We start from the raw sequence: 14,718 nt of genomic DNA on the forward strand, positions 1-14,718 counted from the left end.
GTTTACCCCTCCCATTGTTCAAACATTGAAGGAGCGGTTGTAACATCACATACATGGAAATTGCATAACTATTTATAAAATGGACAAACATGAACAGGGCAATGAAATCTGGGTCAAGTGGAAATTATGGAACTAATACTGCTCAATTCTTGTTGGACAAGGCAGATAAAGATGAAACTGAGCTTCCTCCTGCTCCCTTTCAATGGAGGAGATGGGAGTGGAATTCATTGGTCCTACTTGAGGAGTTGGTACAGGCACACGTGGGCACATGGGCTCCTTTATGACTGTTATCTCTGTTTCTGCTCTTCAATATATCTGGGTTTAGTTGTACTCATAGGTGTAGGGCTTGGAAACTGCCTGTCTCAACCCACCCTTCAATGAATTTTCCTTTGTATCTCAATAGTGATGCGCCTTTGGATCTGAAGATTAAAGCAAGCTTACTGACGGATATGTTTACATTAGTGGGTGAGTACGTGATTTTGGGGAGGAACGAGTTCCCTGCTTCACGTTTGAAAATGGCTTGAAATGTGCTGTCAGAATGTTATGACTTTGGACACCTTGGTTGCTTTCTATCTGGTATTTGATTTTAGTTTGTGACATTTGAGGTGTGCAACTAACAGCCCATTTTCATATATTAAACAGTGACTAGGTTTCAACGAAGCTTCAAAACACCTTGGAGCATCCTCTGCCTGTAAAAGTCTCGATAGAAAAGCAAATTCTGTCTTCTAATGGCAACTTACAATTTTATATCACTTTTAACTTACATAAATCTCCCATAATGATGCTTACAGTATTTTGTGGTCCTCGCATAGTAGCTGCATTTGAACAGTTTATATATAGAAAGGAGGGGGAAATGAAAGCTTGGATTATATCTCCTGTTTCCCAGTTGATGTCAGATCAGTTATTTTCTCTTATTTCAGTATGTGTAGTGTGTGTGTGATATATTTAAACAATGAGTGACGGGGAGAGCACTCAACAGCATCATTACACTGTGCCGTCCCAAGCTTGGGGTACAGTGCGAGCCTTGAAGCCTCTGGGTAAAGTGTCAGAGGTTACAGGGCAGTCAATGAACTAAGTGGTTGGAAGGATGAATATATGGCATGATATTGCACTGAACAGGGTTAAATGCAATTTGTACTGCAGTTTATTAGGGTGACTGAAATAAACAAAACCATCTGAATGTTTATCTACCAAGGAAAATTTCTTTTACGAGCTCAGTGTACTGTAGAAATGTAACGGAGTGGCCTTTTACACAAAAACAAATCAGACCCTGATGTAAAGGTTGAAGGATACTGATGCCTGCGGCACTTGAGTTCATTGTCTCAATAAAAATGTGCATTTAAAAGAAGACAAGTAATTTAGGAGTTGATAGTGTGTGGGAGTGTTTGTGGGGAGGTACCCTATGATGGAAAGAATAACTGAATGCTTTATTTATGGTTATATGCCCCGAGCTGCCTCATAGAGGAAGGGGAGGTTCAGCAGAACAATGGCAAGAAGACACAAAGAGCCAGGCCATTTGAGAATGAAATCAGGAAGCACTTCTCCACGTGAGTGGTGGAGGGCTAGATTTCCATCCTTACCTTAAACCCCTGCCTCTCTTCCCTCCACCCCAAACAAAAAGATGGAGATGATTGAAACCAAAACTGACTTTGGATTTTTATTGGAGAGGATATCGGGGATTTGGAGCCAGCAGGAGGAACCGGCTTGAGGAGCTGAATGGCTTTTCCCTACTCGTATGACAAAATATGCATGAAAGGAAAGGTTTCTAAATGGATATAAATTGCAAGGTAGAGAATTTGTTCCTGTGAGAAACAATCTACAGCAGAAGACACTGTAAGCAAAGACTTGGTACAGAGAAATGGCCAGAGGCCTGAGTTGGTAGTCGAGGGACCTGCAGAGCTGGAGAAGGGGCAAGGTGGTGATTTCATTGACAAACCAGTTCCAGGAGCTGCAATGTGATACAAAGTCATGGGGATGGAGATGGCAGGGTTTGCATCTAGTGAGATTGGCAGGCATATGCTGGTGGACAAGAGTGAAGAATGATCTTGCTGAAGGTTTATGTTGACTGGACCTTGTGGACTGGTGAAGACTACTTCCAAAAATCAAGATAGGAGTTAACAAAAGCATGGGGAGGCATTTTGATGACATTTGGATTTGGCGGATAGTATTGCATATGTAGATGCAAGTGGTCTTGTCATGGATAACGGAGTGGCTTAAAGAGTTGGGCAGACAGCTTCAAGTTTAATCTAATGGCGCAGCTAGGCATAGCATTGGAGCAGGAGAAGGTCTTGGTGTTGGTTTATTATTGTCACTTGTACCAAGGTACAGTGAAAAACTTGTCTTACAAACCAATCATACAGGTCAATTCATTACACAGTGCAGTTACTTTGAGTTAGTACAGAGTGCATTGATGTAGTACAGGTAAAAACAGTAACAGTACAGAGTAAAGTGTCACAGCTACAGAGAAAGTGCAGTGCAATAAGGTGCAAGGTCACAATAAGGTGGATCGTGAGGTCAGAGTCCATCTCCGTATAAGGGAACTGTGCAATAGTCTTATCACTGTGGGGTAGAAACTGTCCTTAAGTCTGGTGGTACGTGTCCTCAGGCTCCTGTATCTTCTACCCGATTGAAGAGGAGAGAAAAAAGAATGTCCCGGGTGGGTGAGGTCTTTGATTATGCTGGCTGCTACACCAAGACAACGAGAGGTAAAGACAGAGTCCAAGGAGGGGAGGCTGGTGTCAGTGATGCACTGGGCTGTGTTCACAACTCTCTGCAGCTTCTTGCAGTCTTGGGCAGAGCAGTTGCCGTACCAAGCCGTGATACATCCAGATAGGATGCTTTCTATGGTGCATTGGCAAAAGTTGGTGAGAGTCGAAGGGGACAAACCAAATTTCTTTAGCCTCCTGAGGAAGTAGAGGCACTGGTGAGCTTTCTTGGCCATGGCATCTTCATGATTTGACCAGGACAGGCTGTTGGTGATGTTCACTCCCAGGAACTTGAAGCTCTCGACCCTCTCGACCTCAGCACCATTGATGTAGACAGGTGCGTGTACACCGTCCCCTTTCCTGAAGTCAATGACCAGCTATTTTGTTTTGTTGACATTGAGGGAAAGGTTGTTGTCGTGACACCGTTCCACTAAGCTCTCTATCTCCTTCCTGTACTCCAACTCATCGCTGTTTGAGATACGGCCTACAACGGTGGTATCATCTGCAAACATGTAGATGGAGTTAGAGCAGAATCTGGCCACACAGTCATGCGTGTATAGGGAGTAGATTAGAGGGCTGAGGACGCAGCCTTGTGGGGCACCAGTGTTGAGAATAACCGTGCCGGAGGTATTGCTGCCTATCCTCACTGATTGCGGTCTGTTTGTTAGAAAGTCAAGGATCCAGTTACAGAGGGAGGTGTTGAGGTCATGATGTCAGCTAAGCACGACGTATCTGGTTGGGGTCATTCAGCTCTTGAGCCTGTTGTGTCGTTACATGGGATAGATGATCTGCACCTCAACTACCTTCAAGAACACCAACACCTTGACTGGTCAAGTCCTAATGCTCCATAGAGGATGAGCTGTTCCAGTGTCTCAGGTGCTATGCAAAGGTGGGAGAGATAGCGAAGCAAAGTAGTTTGATGGCAGAACCCCAAAGAGTGGGAACTTGATGACTAAAGGATTAAATTTTGAGACCATTGAGGTCTGCCTTAATTTATGCTTCCCCTTCAGCCATGACTTCTATTCCCATTTCATCCTGAGCATCGTAAAACAGCACCACAGAGCATCGTCAAACAAAATTTGCCCAATCCACATCATGAGCTCTTAGAACAGCTTCTAAAACTGTGCCTTAAATCTGAAGGAGATAGAGACTGAAGCATCAAAGGTGGAATACTAGAGCTCCGAGCCGGGGCTGAGGCAGAGTGGCTAAGGGAGGAATGATTTCACGTTGTGAACACAGAGATCTCGGGTTGTAGACAATGGCTTTGGTCTTCCCATGACAGTTTGATGGAGGTTCTGCTCATTTAGCACTGTATGTTGGATAAGGCAGTCTGCCAAATTATAGATCGTGGTGAGGGAGTGGGAGGTGTCAGGAGGGGTAATGGTGAAGTGGGACTGGTTGTCAGCAGCCAATGTGTGGAAACTGATAGAGTTTTCAGCAATGTTGATGAGTATCTCACAAGTATATCTGATTTGCTCATATGTTATGTTGTAAATTGGAGGATGTTTGAGGGTGGGGAGAGGAATTGCTATCCAAACAGGATGAATCACTTTTATTTAGAGATAATAGCTGATTTCTTCTGCATCTATAGGATTTGTCTGTCACAACCCAATAGTACGACAAGGCAGACAGGGGAAGACTGGTTGCGATATTGCTGCTCGGCCTCAGAATCACAAACAGGTAAAGTACTGCCTCTCGAAACATACCACACTGTGCTTGGGGAGGTAAGGTCAGAGGTTATTTTAGGTATAACCCTTGGCTGACAAAGTAGCACTGCTGCCTCTGGTCTCAATCTCTCTGTCTCTGTCTCGCTCTCTCTAGGATTTAAGGAGCAGGGAGTGCTGTACTGTCCCAGGTGCTTTATCTTGGATGAGGCATTAATCTGAGGGAGAACTAACAGGTCCTATGGTTTTTACATGAAAAAGTCATAGAGCAATACAGCACGGATACAGGCCCTTCTGCCCAACCAGTCCATGCCGACCACGGTGCCCACCCAGCTAGTCCCAATTTCCTGCATTCAGTCCATATCCCTCCAAGCCCAGCCCCTCCATGTACCTATCCAAGTGCTTCTTAAATGATACTATTATACCTGCCTCAACCACTTCCTCTGGCAGCTTGTTCCATATACCCACCACCCTCTGTGTGAAAAAGTTGTCCCTCGGGTCCCCTTTAAATCTTTCCCCCCTCACCCTAAATCTATGCTCCTTAGTTGTGGACTCCCTCATCTTGGGGAAAAGACTGCTACCATCCACCTTGTCTGTGCTCCTCATGATTTTATAAACTTCTATAAGATCACCTCTCATTCTCCTATGCTCCAATGAATATAGACCTAAAAAGAGCAGTGAAGTTTATCTTATTGTTGTCTGTAGGATACACACTGCTAATGATAAAAGTGTGTCTAGTCACCAAAATCCAACTGGTCCTCATCCATGCCTTTGTTACCTCTGGACGTGACTGGAACAATGCTCTCCTGTTCCGCCTGCCAGCTTTCACCCTCCATTAACCAGAGCTGCCTGTCTCATTATTTGTACGGTCCCATGCAGCCATTCCTTTGTCACATGCTGACATATTTTGGTTCCTGGTTAACAAGACTTATTTTAAAAAGGCACAAGCCTACTTTGAACCCCTTTCATAGCCTCATCTCCTAACACTGCGATCTCCTTCTGCCCTCCAACTGAAGATCTCTGCACTCCTCCAATTCGAGCCTCTTGTTTAAATTTACCCACTCCATCATTGGATCATGGTGATAAATACTGAGGTCCTAAGCTTTGGAATACCCTTGCCAAATTCCTTTGGGTTATAGGGAGAGGTTGGGCAGGCTAGGATTTTATTCCTTGGAGCGTAGTAGACTGAATAGTGACCTTATAGTGGTGTATAAAATCATAAGGGGCATAGATAGGGTGCATGCACAGTCCTTTTCCCAGGGTTAGGGAATCAAGAACTAGAGGGCACAGGTTTAAGGTGGACGGGAAGAGATTTAAAAGGAACCTGAGGGGCAACTTTTTCACACAGAGGGTTGTTTGTATATGGAACGAGCTGCCAGGGAAAGTGGTTGAGGTGGGTACATTAACATTTAAAAGACATTTGGACAGGTAGTTGGATAGGGAAGGTTTAGAGGGCTACTGGTCAAACGCAGACAAATGGAACTAGCTTAGATGGGCACCTTGGTTGGCATGGACGAGTTGGTCTGGGGGCCTGTTTCCATTCTGTGTGACTCTATGACTCTATCTTTGCTCCTTAAACATGTTCCTTGAAGCAGTTGTTCCCTCAACCAAATATTTCCTGCTGTGTATTAAAGGTACCTTGTGAAGGTACCTTTTTCTGCCCTGGGGATGTTGTCCAGCAAAGCACTTTTACATAGAGTCGTGGAGTTCTACAGCACAGGAATGGGCTGGTCATTTGGCCCATCTGTATCCCTGTGTGTCTTGCCTTTTCAAGTGCCTGTCTCTTAATTGTGGTGATTGTATCTGATTCTGCCACCTCCTCTGGCAGTGAGTTTCAGATCAGGCTCAGATTTATTATCACTGACATATGATGTTAAATTTGTTGTTTTGTGGCAGCAGTACAGTGCAAAGACATAAAAATCTATAAATTACAAAAATAAATAAAAAGTGCCAAAAAAAGGAATAAAGAGGTAATGTTCATTGGTTCTTGTTTCCATTTTCAGGGAACTGTGGACTTGAACCCCCAGATCACTCTGATCATCAACATTCCTCAGCACCTTACCATTAACTCTGTGTCCTACCCTATGTGACTTCCCAAAGTACACCACCTTGCACTTGTCAGGATTAACTTCCATCTACCAACATTTCACCCAACTTTCTATGTGATCTCTATCTTGCTGTAACCATGGACAACTTTCCTTGCTATCCACTCCACCATCCACAAACTTGCTAATCATACTGCCTATATTTACATCCAAGCTGTTAATAGATAACATGAACAAAGGTCAGATCCCTGCGGTGCACCACTAGTCACAGACTTCCAGTCGGAAAAACATCCTTCTACCACCACCCTCTGCCTCCTATCACCAAGCCAATTTCGGATCCAGTTAGCCAGCTCACCTTGGATCCCATGTGCCTTAACCTTCTGGTCCAGCCTACCGTGTGGGACGTTGTCTACGTGGAGTTTAGTAAGGCATTTAACAATGTCTACTACCTTTGCCTTCATCAATCTTCTTAGCTTCCTCTTTTTGTACAAACTACTACAATTACAAAGGTCCTCCTCCACCTATCTATGCAGAGCACACCAGGGCTGGGCAATAGATGCCTGCTTGCCAGTGGCACAAAAACACCAAGAATTTAAAATTATTCCTTATACTGTTACTATAGACTAAAGAAAGAAAAACGAAGACTTATCGTCAAACTTCCACTTCTTATTTGGTTTGTTTAATTGAATTATTTATCTGCTTGGTTATTAAGTTATCACTCATTCTTGGTTGGTTTGAGAATGTGATGCTGATCTGCTACACACTGTGTGGTGAAGGTTCTCCCACTTTGCTGTTGAACAGATGGTCTAAGGTTTTGACCCAGTAGTGATGGAGGGACAGGCACATGTTTAATGTTATTTGAGTGAGAATGTGTGCAAGTTGTGATGGTTCTTTCACCGCCTTGTCTTGTCTGGGAGCTATGTCCTTTAATAGACATAGAACAGTACAGCACAGAACAGGCCCTTCGGCCCACAATGTTGTGCCGACATAGCTAATCCCTCCTACCTACAGAATGCCCATATCTCTCTATTTTCCTCTCATTGATGTGCCCATCCAAGCCCCTCTTAAAAGCCCCCAATGAAGTTGCCTCCACCACCCTATCAGGCAACGCTTGGTATGATGGTGCTCTTGTGTTATCCCTGGTGAATGATGTTGAAGGCCTCCAATTCGAGTGCACTCTGTGCCTTTGCTGCCACTTGATGCTTCTTCCACAAGATGTTCAGCAGGTTGGCGCTTTGTTCAGCTCTGTTATGTGGTAATCGTCTTGCTGTGTTTGGCCTGAGTCAGTGTTGAGGAGTCCCTGGGGCTAGCTCTCCTATTATATACCACCACTGGTTGATCTGCCTCAGGGATGGTGATGGAGGAATCAGAGATGTTAGATGAAGGGTGTATTCAGTGAATATAACTGTTCCTCCACTGCTCTGCAACACAACCCTTCAATTTTGAAAGCAGTTTCCAGATATTTATGCAAAGAATTTGGCATGGCTGTCCAAGAACATTGAAAAACATACAAAAGGAGCCTTGTGCCTGCACCACCAGTCATAAGATCATGGCTGACCATTAAACCTTGGTGCTATTTTTCTGCACTATCCCCCATCCCCTAATAATTATAAACCTTTCCGTCCCTTTCTTGAATATACTCCATGACTGAGACTACATAATGCTCCTGGGAAGAGAATTACAACCCTCTATCCTCCAGCTGAAGAAATTTCTGCTCCACTTCAGTCCTGAATGGCCAAACAAGGACTTTGAGACTGTAACTCCTGGTTCTAGCCAGGGGAAACATCAACCACCCCCGTGGGCTAGATTTTCCTTTGCGGAGTCCAAACACGGTGCCAAGGTCAATGCTGAAGGATTGTCTTTTTTTATTCTGATCATGTTTTGACATAGTGCTTTGATACAATTGATTGACATGCTGAGCCATTTCTGAGGGCATTTAAGAGTCAACTTTTTCAGTCGCCAAATGCCTGAACTATTTATTGGATGGGATTATTGTGCAGTCCATTTAAAATGTTGTCCATCTAAACCTGATCCCACTTCAAAGAGAGCCTGTTGCCATTTCCAGCTGATCGCTGAAATTGAAACGCGTTTCAAGGTTGGAATATTTTGCAAAATGACACCGATAATCATTTGAGATCATACTTTGCTGCTTGGAAAATGTGTGAAGTTGGCCCAATTAATCGTGATGAAATATTCCATCTGAGGCCTCAATCAGCAGAAATTCATAGTCTTTGTGGCAGTATTGAATGTCTCTGGCAAGCTGCCCACTTGTGCGGCTGACTTTCGCCCGCTCCTCTTTGCAACAAGGGCTGCCATTAACTTGGGGAGTAATGAGCTGGAGCAGGTGCAGTTTCATTTGTCGGGGTAAAGCAAACTTTGTCTCGTTCCTAAGCTGCATTCTCTGCTTTCCATGCACGAGTGAGAAAATTCTTGAATGCTGGCTATGTTAAAGAGTACAATTAATGTCTAACCATCTGCACACAAAAAATAATTGTGGTGTGAGTTTTTCCTGTTCCTGCTGTGCTCCTGCCTTGTAGGATGTGACCCTTCAGCACCCTGTGTCATCATGTCTCATTGGGTCGGACCTCTGCCTGTAAATGAGAAGGTTGTCCGATAAGTCCCATTCCAGAGGCTTTGGCACAAAAATCCACATCTATTTCCACAATCCACAAATTTCACATCATATAAGTCAGTGATAATAAATCTAATTCTGACTTCAAACTAAAACAGGAGAGTTTCCCATACATCTTGTCTAATATTTGTCTCAATCACTATCACAAAACAGAAGGTCTGGTCAATATCACAGAGCTATAGGTGGGATTTTGTTGTGACTATACTTCCTAATATGTTGCAACAAACACAGTTCCAGCATCTGCAGTCACTTGTGTCTCTCTTCCTAATATGTTATTGGCTGTAAAGCATTTTAGGATATGTGAAAGTATGTGAGAGAGGAGAAAGATGTGCAAGTCTGTCCTTTTCACACTCTTGCCTTAGCCCTGTTCTTACTTGGTGTGGAGGTCAACTTTGACCTAGGTCAGTCCCAAAGCCATCTCATTTGCAGCTGAAACCTTGTACACACTGCCACATTTACTTGAAGAGGTGTAAGTGAAAGAATTGGAGAAACAAACAATTATTTTAATAAAGGGAAAGAACAACATTCTGTCCCTTGATATATGAGCACATGACATTGTGGGCCTGTTCATGTTCTGTACTGTCCTATGTTCCAGGAGGAAAAGGGTAAGTGAGATGCTGAGAGGCAGAAAGGAGGGAAGGCTCGTGTGGAATATGACCACCAGCACATGCTGCCTGGACCCTGCACTGTACATTTCTGTGGAGTTCTCTGTAGCATAGGTTTTGCTTTCAAAAAGTAAATGAATATCTAACTTATTTTGTTTATGAATTTATATTCTGGGTGTCGTGGTTGTAGATCTTTATTAATGTATAGAACCACAAATACTGGTCCGTGCTGATAATGCTTAATCACATAATATTATTTGATCTTGTGTATAAGGTAAGGAGATGCAAGATTTTCCATTTTGGAAGGAATGGAATATTTAAGTAGAGAGAAACCATAGAATTCTTGGTGCATAGTTATCTGGCTACCCTTGTACATGAAATCCAGAAAGTTAGTATGCACATGTAGTGAGCATTTAGTCAGAGTCACAGAGCTGTACAACATAGAAACAGGTCCTTTGGCCCTCCATGTCCTTGCTGACATTTTTACCCATTTACACTTGCCCACATTAGGTTCATATCCTTCTATGCATTGCCTGTTCAAGTGTTTGTCTAAATGTCCCTTACATGTAGTGATTGTATCTGACTCCACCATCTCCACTGGCAGCGTGTTCCAGATATTATGCAAAAAAAACTTTCTCCTCAGATCCCCTTTAAAACTCCTTCATCTCACCTCAAATCTATGCCCATTTATTTTTGAAACCCCTATCATGGCAAAAAAGGATTCTGAGGATCTAGAAAGGCAGATGTAATGACAGCCTATGAGAAGGGATGTGTTGGTAAACTGTACAAGGTGTTGAAGAAATCACACTGTGACACAATGTGCAGTTAAACAAGTCACCTGTCCTTATTTATACGTGCCTTGGAGACAGCTGAGAAACTATTCACTGGGATGAAGGGGTTGCCGCATGAGGTGAATTGAATAAGTTGGCCTAATACCCATTGGAGGTGATTTTATTAAAACGTAGGATGCTGAGGGAGGTTGATGGTGTAGGTACTGAGAAGATGTTTTCCCTACTGGGGATATCTTGAACTAGGGGACATAGTTTCAAATTAGGGAATTGTCTATTTAAGATGGAGTTGAGGAGGAATTCCTCTCTGACGGACATGAATCTTTGGAGTTCTTTATCTCAGAGAGATGAATGAGTCAGCAGGCGTGAGGGCCACATTGCCTACTCCTTTTTGGTTTTGTAGTATCAGAGACCAATTGCGTCCTGATATTAACTTCTGCAGGTAGCCCTGTTGCATTTTGTATTGGCGTTGCATTTATTGAGATATGTAACCAGCCATGAGCATATTGAGTGGTGGAGTACTTCCCTTCAACCATTCAGTTCCTGAACCAACCTGCACAACCCTAATCACTACCTCAGTACAGCAACACTGTAATCACTTTGCACAACAATGGACTTTTTTTTTGTTCTAATTGTGTTCTTTACATAGAACGGTACAGCACAGAACTGGCCCTTTGGCCCACAATGTTGTGCCGACATAGCTATTCCCTCCTACCAACAGAATGCCCATATCTCTCTCATTCATGTGCCCATCCAACCCCCCTCTTAAAAGCCCCCAATGAATTTGCCTCCACCACCCTATCAGGCAATGCATTCCAGGCATCCACCACTCTCTCAGTAAAAAATATACCTCTCACATCCGTTCTGAACCTACCCCCTCTCACCTTAAATGCATGCCCTTTGGTATTGGATCGCTCAATGATGGAAAAAAGATATTGCTTGTCCACCCTATCTATGCCCCTCATAATTTTATACACTTCCAACAGATCACCCCTCAGCCTCCGCTGCTCCAGAGAGAAGAGACCAAGTTTGTCCAGGCTCTCCTGATAGCACATGCCCTCTAATCCAGGCAGCATCCTGGTAAACCTCCTCTGCACCCTCTCTAAAGCCTCGACGTCTTTCCTATAGTGAGGTGACCAGAATTGCACGCAATCCTCTAAACGCGGCCTAACCAGACTTCTATAGAGTTCTTTCTTGTAAAAATTATGTAATTTATGTTTTTCTGCTTATCTGATATACTGCTTATCTGATGCTATGTGCCTGTGATGCTGCTGCAAGTAAGTTTTTCATTGCACCTGTGCACACATGTACTTGTGCATCTGACAATAAACTCGACTTTGACTTTGAGAAAGCTGAGTAGCACACTCCTGCTCCTATTTTCTGGATTTCAATGTTTCTTTGCCACCAAGACCAGACTTTTTAGTTTCCTTTCTCTATCCTGTATGTGGCTCATTTTAAGAATTAATTTTGACACGAAGGAGCCTCAGCTTGTCAGGCTGAACGTTATTGAGCTTCTGTCTGAGGTTAGGGATCAGTCTACTAATGCACTACTTCCTTGATTTGTTTAAACACTTCTTACAGACTGAGTCACAATGATTAGAAACTGATGCTATGTGGATTTAGAACTTATCATCACAGTATATTAACAAGCAAAGAACTGCAGATGCTGGAAACACTTAGCAGGTCAGGCAATGTCTGTGGAGAGAGAAACAGAGCTGATGTTTCAGGTCAATGACCTTTCATCACCACCCTTCACCACAATATATTAAATCTCTCATGTTTTGAAAACCTTGTAGCGGCAGCTGCGGCCCGTGTCAGCAAACAACATCGAGGTTAAAAGCAGGACTTCCTCTGGCAAGGAGAGACCACGCGAAGGACAAGGATTAAGCACTTTGAGACTGACCATGGAGGAGGTGAGTGGCTGAAAAAGATGCCAGGAGCTGGTCACAGAGCCCTGAGGTTTGTGCTGTCTGGAACCAAACGGAAGGTGCAGAGAGAAGTTGGTCTGAAATGCATCTGTGTATCCCAGTTGTTGACTGTGGTAATGATACAAACCAGGGAATAATGCAGCCTGTGCATGATTATTAGCAAAGGGAAGTTTGATCCAAGTTCGGGATTAGTTGAACGTTGCAAAACTGTGCTCTTGCGTATCAGTAGACATGCAGTCTATCCGAGCGTTGGTGCCGAGGGAATGCTGCTCTGTTGGAAGTGCCATTATTTGGGAATCAAACCAAGGCCTTGTCTGAAAGTTCAGGTGGCTGTAGAGGATCCCTAAGCATCTTTTTAAGATGGGCAGACAAGTTCTCCTGTACAACACACAAAAAACTGGAGGAACTCAGTGGGACAGGCAGTATCTATGGAGGGAAATGGACAGTTGGCATTTTGGGTCGAGACCCTTTATCAGGACTGGAAAGAAAAAGGGGAGATAGCCAGTATAAAAGTTCTCCTGGTAACCTTGCCTATTCCACTCCCAGCCACCACCAGTAAAACCATGCTATGTATCTTGGTGCTACTTAAGGAGTCTTGCTGTATGTACCCTTGCACAGAAATAGACAATGAATATGATCAACAAGCTTTTAGTGCAGGTAACTAGTGCTGGGACAATTCTGTCTGCTCTAACTGTGAGAGTGAATTGAGGGACGTGGAGGGAAGATCAGTGAAGGTGATCAAAGGATTGACTTTTTTTTGTCTGTTTCATATCGTATTCCTTTAAGTTCCAGAATGGACATGCGCCTTAACCTCATGCCCTACCTGTCAACCCCACCCCCTTGCCTTAACCCAGCAACTGTTAATCTCCTTTATCCTTCTTGACATTTGAACCCTTTAAGCACAAATCATTTCCCTGGATCAGGTTGGTTAATCCCCAGCTGCACCTTGAACATTTGGATCAAGCTACCATGGTGTCTGTCTCCAAAATAACTTCTGGTGAATGGAGGGCTCAGTGGACTGATTGTTCATAGAGTTATACAAAAGAGGAACAGGTCCTTCAGCTCACCTTGTCTACACTGATCATCGGGTACCTATCTGTAAAAATCCCATGTACCAGCACTTGGTGCGTAGCCTCCGATGCTGCTGCCAGTGGCCTCGTGTGCCACAGTCCTTCTGTGCCTTATCTCCATCTTTGTCTCTCTGATACCTCATTTTATCCACAGATAAAAGTTGTGCGCCGTACGGTGGAAGAGAATGAGAGAAAAGGTGGATTCATACGGATCTTTCCAACAGCTGATAGCTGGGAGTTTTATGGGTGAGGCCAACAAAGATGCTTGAATGTTTTCTATCTTTCAATCCATGTGTAATGGCAGAGTTCTGCCAGTTTGGTACTCTAGGGTCAAAGATAAGAGGATGCACACTCACCCGGATCAGAAGATGCTCAATTATGGTTTAAATGGAACTTGATCTAGAATTAGTTCATTCACAAAACTGGACAGATCTGTTGGGTTAGGTTTTGTAGTCCTGATTGATGAAGCTGGGGTAACTGTACATCTTGATGCACTGCCCTTGCAGGAGGAATGTGAGCAATGTCACTGTGACCTCGGTGGTCAAACTGATAATCATTGATGTCCTTGGTAGGGAGCCCACTGTTCCCAACAGGACTGCACAAGACTCCATCCCACACTGACTGGGTTGATTGTTTAATGAATCTGAAGTGAGTGAGCAAACTGCCTGATCCCAACAGGAGAATATCCAGCACCACGTCCTCAGAGATGGGCAGTAAATGCCCATCAACCCACATCTGAGGAGGGAATTAGTGTTAAAAATGGAATGCCAATAGTGAGTCCCTCCAGGCAGACCTGTAATGAGAGATGAGAGGCATTGCTTCCTTTGACAAGTTAATTTAGCTTCATCCTGTTCTTTTCTCAACACTGTCTGTTTCTGATCCGACAGGCAATTCATGGAGCATAAAACCACTCTGAACTACGTGCTGGCAGTGCGTCTATTCACAGGCAAACAAGGGTACGTTTGGGGGAGAAAGTGAATACAGGATACTTTCTGACTTCACTTGTCTACTGCCTCTCAATGGGCAATGGGTTCCCTTCTTCCCAGAGGGCTCAGCCTCACCAGGGTACACGCCTCCTACTCGCTTGAAGTTACAAACTTTAACAGATAGTTGGGAGGCTTTTTTACCACTGTTGGCAGCACAACTGAGCCTGTTCTTCGTGGTTGACCACGAATGGTTCACCTCTGCAGGAATGATTGGGGGTAAGAACCCTGGCTGAAAGTTAGTCATAGTGTCATGGTGTTATACAGCAAGGAAACAGGACCCCAGCCCAACTCCTCC

General features: G+C 43.9%; 1 protein-coding gene across 4 annotated transcripts in view; it reads left to right on the forward strand.

Annotated features, from left to right (window-relative positions):
- Positions 1-14,718, forward strand: part of ttll5 (tubulin tyrosine ligase-like family, member 5) — a 310,846-nt gene that overhangs the window by 129,242 nt on the left and 166,886 nt on the right. For all 4 annotated transcript variants that reach the window (XM_052023200.1, XM_052023373.1, XM_052023446.1 and 1 more), the window contains exons 14-18: positions 404-465; positions 4,297-4,385; positions 12,236-12,352; positions 13,592-13,683; positions 14,325-14,393. In XM_052023200.1, the coding sequence (XP_051879160.1) occupies positions 404-465; positions 4,297-4,385; positions 12,236-12,352; positions 13,592-13,683; positions 14,325-14,393 (429 nt within the window). The remainder of the gene's footprint in view (positions 1-403; positions 466-4,296; positions 4,386-12,235; positions 12,353-13,591; positions 13,684-14,324; positions 14,394-14,718) is intronic.

This window comes from Pristis pectinata, chromosome 1 (genome assembly GCF_009764475.1).
Source record: "Pristis pectinata isolate sPriPec2 chromosome 1, sPriPec2.1.pri, whole genome shotgun sequence".
NCBI lineage: Eukaryota > Metazoa > Chordata > Chondrichthyes > Rhinopristiformes > Pristidae > Pristis > Pristis pectinata.